Raw genomic sequence first — 10485 nt, forward strand, 5'->3', positions numbered from 1 at the left:
GGTCAACATATTAATATTACTTCAAATATGGCATCTAGCCTAACTAAGGTCCATTTAATAAAAAAATATATATATAAAAATAATTTAAAAAAAAGCAATTAAAAGGCTGAGGGACAGATGTTCATTCTGCTTAATGAGTTATGTTAAATATCTTTGATCATCAAGACAAAAAAAACACTTGCAATTCTTACCTTAACTTGGAATTTACCTCATCTTGTAAATGTTTAAGAAAAAAAAAAAAAACGCCATAAGCCCATAATAGCATAAGCATTTTTTATTATTTTTAATACAACAGTACAAGTTGACAAGTAAACCATCAAGATGGGAATAGCCATTTTTGCATTTGTGTAAAGCCTCAAGTATTCAGTCCTGTGCAGGAAAGTTTGTTTACAGCAGAAAAACTGAATCAAGCACTCCTAACCTCATGTAAGCAAGAACAAAAGCTAAAGCGAGTACATACTGTAACAGTGAAAACTGAGTGGATCATACACATGGGTTCCTATAGGGTGAAGAACACCGTTAATATCAGGTGACAAAGCTGCACATCCAGAAGAAAGAGTGCACAGATGCAACAGAGTGCACAACATGTAAAAATCACTATTTACATACCAAAGCTGCATTTTTTGTTTTCTGAATTTAGACTCATGATGGAACATCACTCTTATTTGGTCTCATTCCTTTTAATTGAGCAATGAACTTCATCCAAAAAGAAAAACAGTCCATCAATATAAAAAAAAAAAAAAACCTTCAGATCTGTAAAAGAAACCAATCAGAATCCCCAGTTATTGTAAATTTCAGTTTTCTGCATCACAGGTGACCTCTTTGGTTTCCTTGTTCTTTCGAACCTCTTCCAGTTTCTTGTCCTGGAAATTGAAGCAAAATGTATTAACTTCTATTATCATAAAAATCTATAAAGACAGACAACAGATCATCTTTTACCTTCTCTTTGAATTTCTCATTCATAGCTGCCATTATTGCGGAACGGTTTTCTTTGTTGGCCTCCATTTTCTGGTTGAGTTTCTCTTCAGCCATCTTGCTGAAGTTGTTGTTTTCTTCTAGAGCTTTCTGAAGCACCTCCTTTTCATGCTCGCGCTTCTCAGCTAAGTGCTTCAGAACCTCTGCTTCATGAGACTAGGGAGAAGTAAACATTTACTAGTCTATGACTTTTGGAAGCTAGAATTAATGACAATGACATTGAAAGACAAAAACACAAACCAATGGAACTGGAAAAATCTAAAGTAAAAGGAACATGTAGAAGTAGAGATAGACCAATAATAAACAGAATATTTTTTATGAATCAGCCTTGACTGACACGTATGAATAATCAGACAGATATTCTTTATAAAATCGACAATATTTTGTACGAATAATCAACCTTTTCAAATTTGCATTGACAATGTTTTATGAAATCAATGACCGATATGCGCGTGTGTGTGTACACGTACATACACACAGGTTTTGAAACACTATTATAATTTCACATTTTAGAATAATAGTAAAGTCATCAAAACTATGGAATAACAAATGGAAATATGGGAATTATGTTGTGACTAAACAAAATCCAAAATAAATCAAATCTGTGTTATATTTTAGCATCTTCAAAGTAGTCACCCTTTGTCTAGAATTTGCAGACATGTACTCTTGACATTTTCTCAACCAACTTCTTGAGGTATCACCCTGGGATGCTTTTTAAACAGTATTGAAGGAGTTCCCATCTATGTTGGGCACTTATTGGCTGCTTTTCTTTATTATTTGGTCCAAGTCATCAATTTCAAAAACTTTTTTCCTTTACATTTTATATTTATAATGAAATAAATTAATATTGCGGCACAATTACATTTTTGTCTACAAAACTAATTTCAAACATTTAAGCATACACCTTCAGATCAAAAGATTTTTAAGATCATGAGAAACATTTCAGTCAAAAGTGTTTCAAACACTTTTGACCGGTATGTGTGTGTGTGTGTGTATGCATGTATTATATATATTACACATCACACACACACACAATATGGCCAAAAGTTTGTGGACACCATATGTGTTTGATGAACATTTGATTTCAAAACTTCTGGCATCAAGTTCCCCCTTTGCTGTAATAACAGCTTCCACTCTTTTGGGAAGGCTTTCCACTATACTGTATGTAGTAACATGGCTGCAGGGATTTGCTCTCATTCAGACACAAGGCTATCAGTAAGGTCAGGAACTGATGTTGGTCGATGGGGCCTGACTTACAGTTGCTGTTCCAGTTCACCCCAAAAGTGATCAGTGGGGTTCAGGTCTGGGCTTTGTGCAGGCCAGTCAATTTCATCCACGCCAGACACAGTAAACCATTTCTTTATGGACCTCACTTTGTTCACAGGGGCATTGTCATGCTGGAACAGAAAAGGGCCATCTCCAAACAGTTGCCTCAAATTTGGAAGCACACAAAGCCCAAGCCATTACATAAAGAAACATTAAGATTTTTCTTTACTGGATTTAATGGAGTAACCAAATTCATTAATTAAGAAGGGGGTGTCCACAAACTTTTGGCCATATAGTTGGTGTGTAACACACACACACACACACACACACACACACACCCCCCTAATATTGTGTAAGTCCCACTCGTGCTGCCAAAACAGCACCAACCCACATCTCAGAATAGCATTCAGAGATGATATTCTTCTCACTACAGAGCAGTTATCCGAGTTACCATACACTTTGTCAGTTCAAACCAGTCTGGCCATTCTCTGTTGACCTCTCTAATCAACAAGACATTTCTGTCCACAGAACTGCCGCTCACTGGATGATTTTTGTTTTTGGCACCATTCCGAGTAAATTCTAGAGACTGTTGTGCATGAAAATCCCAGGAGATCAGCAGTTACAGAAATACTCAAACCAGCCCGTCTGGCACCAACAATCATGCCACAGTCCAAATCATTGAGATCACATTTTTCCCCATTTTGATGTTTGATGTGAACTTTAACTGAAGCTCCTGACCCGTATCTGCCTGATTTTATGCAATGCTGCCAAACGACTGGCTGATTAGATAAACGCATGGATGATTGCTGGTGCCAGACGGGCTGGTTTGAGTATTTCTGTAACTGCTAATCTACTGGGATTTCACACAGTCTCTAGAATTTACTCCTAATGGTGCCAAAAACAAAAAACATCCAATGAGCAGCAGTGTCTGCGGCAGAAATGTCTTGATGAGAGGTCAGAGAATGGCCAGATTGGTTTGAACTAAAGCCTACGGTAACTCAGATAACCGCTTTGTACTACTAATGCTATTCTGAGATGTGGGTTGACAATATTTTTTTCTACCAATACTTATACTTCACAAATCTCTGTCCTTTAATAATCAGGGTTCACACTCTTTCCAAGGCACAATTTTCCAGGACATTTTATGTGCCCAACAGGTGTATTGACACTGACTACCACCCCTGGAGTTGCGAGTTCGAATCCAGGGCATGCCAAGTGACCCCAGCCAGGTCTCCTAAGCAATCAAATTGGCCCGGTTGCTAGGGAGGGTAGAGTTACATGGGGTAACCTCCTCGTGGTCTCTATAATGTGGTTCTCTCTCTCGGTGGGGCGCGTGGCGAGTTGTGCATGGATGCTACAGAGAATAGCGGGAAGACTCCACACGCGCCAAGTCTCTGCGGTAACGCGCTCAAGTCACGTGATAAGATGCACGGATTGACGTGTCAGACGCGGAGGCAACTGAGATTCGTCCTCCGTCACCCGGATTGAGGCGAGTCACCACACCACCATGAGGACAAAGCACATTGGGCATTCCAAATTGGGGAGAGAAAAAAAAAAAAAACCTCACGAGAGACCATGTACTGTATATGTATTGTATGTTAGTCTTTCATTATAAATCATAATATTAATATTATAAATCAGTTTTAAAAAAAAATCAGGCCAATATTTTACAAATAACTGATAACCGATTTTTTTTTTTTTTTTTACAAATATGCATGAAAATATTTTTATACATGTATTAAGTATTGTTGTCAATTTAAAAAAAAATTTAAATCATTGGCCAATATTTTACAAAACCACTGCCTAATACTTTTATTTCAGAGAAGTCACTGGCGACATTTTATACAAATAATCATTGACCAACATTTTACGAATAATCACTGAAACACTATTTTATTTTTTTATACAAATAATCATTGAATATTTCTCTTCACAAATAGTCATGGACTGATAATTTTTTACCAGTACTCATTGACAATTTTTTACTAATATACTTCACGAATCTCGGCTCTTTAATAATTCATCTACCGACCACCGTAACAACCACTGTGAAAATTTAATAGAAAACAAGACTGTTCATTTAATGTACAGTTTGCATAAATTATGACTACGTAAAAAGACAAGAACCTTGGACTAATGTGTTTTTCCAATAAAATGGGTTAAATTATTTGTTAACTGTGCAATTATTGGCTTTGTCAGGCAGGCCATTCAACTTTAAAAGGTTAGTCATAAATAACTTTTTGTGTCTGTTGTGTTAACGGTCATCTCTAATTATACACATATGCCCCTACCCCCTAAAATAAAATAGTGCCTTATTCATGAAAATTGTGTACAAATGCACTCATGTAAACTGTCCCCCTGAATAGAAAAATTTACATAAATCTCACTTCAGTAACAATTTACAAACATTTGTTCTGGTCATGTTTTATGAATAAGTCCCAATGTCTTATACGGTCAATAAGGCAGACTCTTAAAACTGACAATGTAAGAACATGCACCTTGCGTCTCTCCTCTGCTGCATCTAGTTTTCTCTGGATCTCCTCCAAGGAAAGGTCCTTCTTTTTTAGAGGAGAGAGGGGGAACTCGCTCTTAGCATCTGGAGCGGGACTGCCGAGGATGACCTCGAACGCTTGTCCCGAGGCACGCTTATCCAACTCCTTTACCAGAATATCTGAAAACAGCCTTTACTTGAAACAGTTGGAAACTGCAGAGTTTTAAAAAGGATTGCATTGCTTATCTACTACTAATGTGTACAATCCAATACATCTGCCAATCTCTCACACTAATGACTGCAGTTCTCTTACCACTCACGGAGGCCATTGTTGTAGAAGACTAAGTCAAAGTATGCCTGGAAAAAAAAAAAAAAAGGGAATCAGCAACAAATCAGAAAAGTGCAGCACAAATCAGCATTGCAGCAAAAGTGTACATTTCTCTTAGGTAGCTGATACTATTAAGCAGCACCCCCTTAATAAAAAGCCTCAGTGGGAAAAAAAAATAATAATAATATGCTCATCCACCAATGCAGAAATTACATAGATTTCAGATTGAGCTCACTGTTAAGGGAATTTTGACACCAAACTAGCTTCATCAGTAATTTAATTCACATACACAAGTTATAAAAGGTGAATCCAGTCTGTTATATCTAAAATGCAACAGATGACACGATGCGCCGGTCATTTGCCTCCATGGAAATGCACGTTTTGACATGTTCTGAATTTGGCGGGCAATGGTTCACGGGCAACTACGCGGGAAAAAAACTGGCGCGTTTTTCTTCAAATGCACGCGCTGTACCCTTCCTCAAACTCCACACGCACGTGTGAAACACAAAAGACATGGCAAATATTCCGTTTCGTGCTACATGGATCAGTATTTTGTTTGCGTTCATCCGCTAGAATCGATCTCATTATTAAAATGCATTTTATATTGAGACAAAACCGCTTATTACTGACTAAGAGAACTAACCCAAACAAACAAAGACGTTCATGCGTTACCGCGTGCACAGCTCCGCCCTGCTTAATGCTACTCTCTCACACACACGCACTCAACCACACTAAACATTATGCAACCCATTTGCACAGGCACCAAGATGTTAACGGGCTGCGTCAATGAGCATGGTGCCAAGTACATTAATAACAATGCATTATGAAATGTAACCCCTGGTAAAGTGCATTTGGAGACCGAACGTCACACTGGCGCGAGCTTGAAATGAGCCAACTTGACTAGATCATCAGAAATATATGATATTGATTTCAAATAACAAATTAACAGATTAAACTAATATAGGAGTTGCATTCGACACCCTGAAGTAACTACGTCGGATACGAACGAAATTAAAATACAACTTTGATGCGATGAAGTCGTCGCGCGTGTTTGCTAAACTTGAGATACACAAAAGACATGCATGCTTCCAGAAAAACAACAATCCTTTTATGACTAAGGAGATGGTCTGCATGCAATACAAAGATATTTTTGCGTTTTAACAAATCTGCGTGTCTATTTTCAAACGTGTTGATGTTAAGAATGCAGGTACACCCACCTTCACACAGAAAGATCCAGGTCTGAATGATGACAAGCTCGCCTCGCGCCGAATATCACCTCAACACAAGTCAAGTTCGCGCATAAAAGGATCAAATTGATGTCGTCACCTCATGTTCTTGGCGCCTATTGGCTGCGTTTCACTGACTCGCGCGAACTTTTGGGGAATGTAGTTCTGTGTGTGTGTGTGTGTGTGTGTGTGTGTGTGTGTGTGTGTGTGTGTGTGTGTGTGTGTGTGTGTGTGTGTGTTCACTTAATATTGCCATTAACATAACTACTGATTATCATTAAAAATCATTATGTTTCGTTATATAATAGTGACGGCTGCTCTTTCGTCATTTCAGGTGATTTTCAGAAGTAATGATGGTTGGTTTATGTATTTTAGAGCTTCTTGGTTTACGTCTACTCAAAAAACGCCACTTAGACATTAACTTTTTATAACATCAGGGCTTTTCGGCAAATTAAAGGGTACCAACAGGGCTAAACTTTAAGAAAATTTGCTCTTTTTTTTCTGGTCGCAAAGTGTATCAAGATTAAATATTTGATCAAATTACCTCAAAATAAAACTTAAGACATTGCACGCAATAACCTCATGGATCAGAAATATTTTGCAGTGCATAGTGACAAAAAGTTTTCAGGAAAGTACTGTGATATTGTTTTGGGAGAAAACAAAGTGCTTTTTACCCCCATTGTACCCTACTATAATGCACACTTTGAGCTAAATTTAAACAGGAAAGCGATTATGAAACAAAACAATTCATTAAATAGAAAATGTTTTAAAATATTACCAAAATATCAAACCATTGTTCTGGCCAACAAAAATAGTTATTAAAGGAATATTTCAAGTTCAATACAAACTAAGCTCAATCGACAGCAGTTGTGGCAAAATTGTATTTAAAGTGAGGCACCTACAATGGAAGTGAATGGGAGCCAATCCATAAACACTCAAATACTCACTGTATCAAAAGTATATCCACAAGACATAAACAATATGGATGTAAACATGATTTTGGTGATAAAATTGCTTAATAACCTTTTCTGTGTAAAGTTATATCCAATTTTACAACTTTAACTTAAAAAATGTAAAAAAAAAAAATAAGTTCCTCACTCTTGTTAAAGGAGGGACAACTCAAAGTTACTTTTTTGTGATAATCAACATTATGCAACAAATGCTGTTGATTTTAGATTAACTTTTATTTAGCCCGGAATATTCCTTTACTAAATTGTATGAAATACAAACAACACAATAAGACATAAAATGACAACTTTCCTCAATAAAATGTGATTAACTACCCAACCTGACGTTTATATAAAAAAAAGAACAATACGACCACAGTTCAACATTTCAGCTCAAATGTACTTTCTTTATAATATGTTTGACTACTTTTTCAGTGTATAGCATTGGGTGCAAGGTGTTCACTTGTTTACCCAATAGCCATTACAAAAATATGACACTGGAATTTAGATTGGAAGACAGAATTCACAAAAATTATTAATGTAAAACTATTTTAAAGGAAATGTTTGAAAACAACATATAAAACCACTGATATTTGTGTAAATTGACTCTTGAATGAAAGCCTTGTAGTTAATGAGACACAGAACTTGTTACAACTTCCCCAATGTGACAACTAGCCCCAGTCTCCCATATATATTGACCTATACACTGATGAGCCAAAACATTATGACCACTCACAGGTGAAGCGAATATTATTGATCATCTCCTAACAAGGCCACATGTCAAGGTCTGGGTAGATTAGATGGTAAGCGAACAATCAGTTCTCATAGTCAACGTGCTGAATGCAGGAGAAATGGGCAGGAGTAAAGACCTAAGAGACTCTGACAAGGGCCAAATTGTTATGGCCAGATGACTGGGTCAGAGCGTCTCTGAAATGGCAAGGCTTGTGGGGTGCTCACGGTCATCAGTGGTGAGTACATTCCGACAGTGGTCCGAGGAAGGACAAACCACAAACTGACAACAGGGTGTTGGGTGCCCAAGGCTCATCGATGTGTGTGGGCAACGAAAGCTATCCTGTCTGGTCCGAACCGACAGAACATCTACTGTGGCACAAGTCACAGAAAATGTTATTGATGGTTACGGGAGGAATGTGTCACAACACACAGTGCATCACACCCTGCTGCGTATGCGGCTGTGTAGCCCATGATGACCCCGTCCACCATCGAAAGTGAATACAATGGGCAATGCCTACAGCATCGAAAATGTACCTTGGAGCAGTGGAAAAAGGTTGCCTGGTCCGATGAGTCCCGTTTTCTTTTACATCACATGGACGGCCGTGTAGGTGTGCACCGTTTACCTGGGGAAGTGATAACACCAGGATACTCGTTATGGAGTAGGAAATGAACATTTTCCCTAACACAGTCCCAACTCAGTAAAGTGCTCTTTTGTAGTCATGTGTACTCATGGGTACAGTCAGAAAATTGTTCTTGTCCCATAACTAATCTCAAAGAAATAATGTGTTGTTTAAGTGTAGTTTGATTTCAAATAGCACCCTAAAGTAAAAAAAAAAAAAAAAAATCTGTGTCATATTCAAAATGTTACATATGCTTAGATGTTGGAAAATAATTTGAGTACTGAAATACTTCAGATACCTTAGAGTATCATTTAAAGTACATAGTTGAAATGAAAATAACATGGTATTGTCACAGCAAGCTACTTTCCCCCCCCCCCCCCCTTTTTTTTAAAGGCCATTGTGAGAAACTTCAGTTAGTGTGGACATTAAGTCTAGAAATGCATTGTATCCCATATTTACATTCAAGCTACACAAAAAATATAGAAATCCTGCTCCCAAACTCATTAAAATCACATGTTTTGGTGCTGTTCTTTTAAAAAATTTAGCATGCCCTGTTTTTTTGTTTTTTTTTCTCCCCAATTTGGAATGCCCAATTCCCAATGTGCTGCAAGTCCTCGTGGTGGTGTAGTGACTTGCCTCAATCTGGGTGGTGGAGGACGAATCTCAGTTGCCTCTGCGTCTGAGACAGTCATCTTATCACATGACTTGTTGAGCGTGTTACCACAGAGACATAGCGTGTGTGGAGGCTTCACGCTATTCTCCGCGGCATCCATGCACAACTCACCATGTGCCCCACCGAGAGCGAATCTCATTATAGCAACCACGAGGAGGTTACCCCATGTGACTCTCCCCTCCCTAGCAACTGGGCCAATTTGGTTGTTTAGGAGACCTGGCTGGAGTCACTCAGCATGCCCTGGATTCGAACTTGCAACTCCAGGGGTGGTAGTCAGCGTCTTTACTCACTGAGCTACCCATGCCCCCTCTCTGAAGGTGTTTTTAAAGATTTCCTGTTTCAGTGGCATACCCAAAAATAAAGGCCTATAACAAACATTAAAAAAAAACAAACAAACAAAAAAAAAACAAAACAAGGAGGGTCAAGTGTATGATATCATTGTGAAGAAAACTTTTCCAACGTTTTAATGATATAGATTATGATACATTCTGAGACTCTCAGCCAAAGAAACTGCTGGTAAAAAAATTGAGCCAACAGTGTACATTTTATTTTTATTTATATTATTTGACATTATATATCTCTGGGTGTAAATAAAGTGGCTCTGAAAAACTGCTTTTGTTTTGTTCCCAATCATGTCAACTGTATCTGAGAAAAAAATTGTGTTAATACGACAAAGCAATCAAAAGTTACAGCATTACAAAAATAATTTATTATAGTGTTAATTTGAATAATTTATCAATCATTTTGACTCAGTGAGTCTGCATCATTGAGTTTGTGTCATTTACATGGCGTCATCTCCTGGTGGCCATATGTAACATTGTGCTTTGTGTGGATTATCTAATGACCTATGCATCTGATTACCTTGACCAGTATGATGTTTTTACTGATTGCAATAATATGTACAATGCAATTTGTTTTATAAATTATCAAAACAGAACACTTCTGATATGTCTGCAAATTTCAAAGCTCAGTTTAGTTAATGTTCAGTTTAGGTAATAATGCCTACATGCATTGTAAAGTACAGCTTCTAAGCTTTCAAACGTTACCTATTTTGTGTTGGTCAAGACTGTGATTGTTAATATTTTGATGATTTCTTTTTTTTCGCGGGCCACTGGCTGTCCCATCCGAGCTTAAAGGGTTAACAGCATCAGTTTCATCGCTTTGCATGGGGGTCTGGACCTCAAACTATTTTGAGATAATCTCTTCTGTAATTAATTTTTATTTTTT

At 37.6% G+C, this 10485-nt stretch overlaps 1 protein-coding gene across 1 annotated transcript; it reads right to left on the bottom strand.

Annotated features, from left to right (window-relative positions):
- Positions 1-259: 259 nt before the first annotated feature.
- Positions 260-6397, bottom strand: LOC127425726 (stathmin-like). Its single transcript, XM_051671991.1, has 5 exons — positions 6278-6397; positions 5046-5089; positions 4740-4912; positions 940-1131; positions 260-863 (listed from the first exon to the last, which is right to left on the bottom strand). Exons 2-5 carry the CDS (start codon positions 5059-5061, stop codon positions 795-797), a joined length of 450 nt encoding a protein of 149 aa, XP_051527951.1. The 5' UTR covers positions 5062-5089; positions 6278-6397; the 3' UTR covers positions 260-794.
- Between the last annotated feature and the right edge of the window lie 4088 nt (positions 6398-10485).

The sequence above is a fragment of the Myxocyprinus asiaticus genome, chromosome 34, assembly GCF_019703515.2.
Source record: "Myxocyprinus asiaticus isolate MX2 ecotype Aquarium Trade chromosome 34, UBuf_Myxa_2, whole genome shotgun sequence".
In the NCBI taxonomy this organism is placed as follows: Eukaryota; Metazoa; Chordata; class Actinopteri; order Cypriniformes; family Catostomidae; genus Myxocyprinus; species Myxocyprinus asiaticus.

Excerpts from the sequence above, each read along its gene's own strand:
- LOC127425726 (XM_051671991.1), bottom strand. Across the intron at positions 1,132-4,739 it reads CAGCAGAGGAGAGACGCAAG|TCTCATGAAGCAGAGGTTCT; the intron begins GTGCATGTTCTT and ends ACTTCTCCCTAG. Across the intron at positions 864-939 it reads ATGAGAAATTCAAAGAGAAG|GACAAGAAACTGGAAGAGGT; the intron begins GTAAAAGATGAT and ends TTCAATTTCCAG.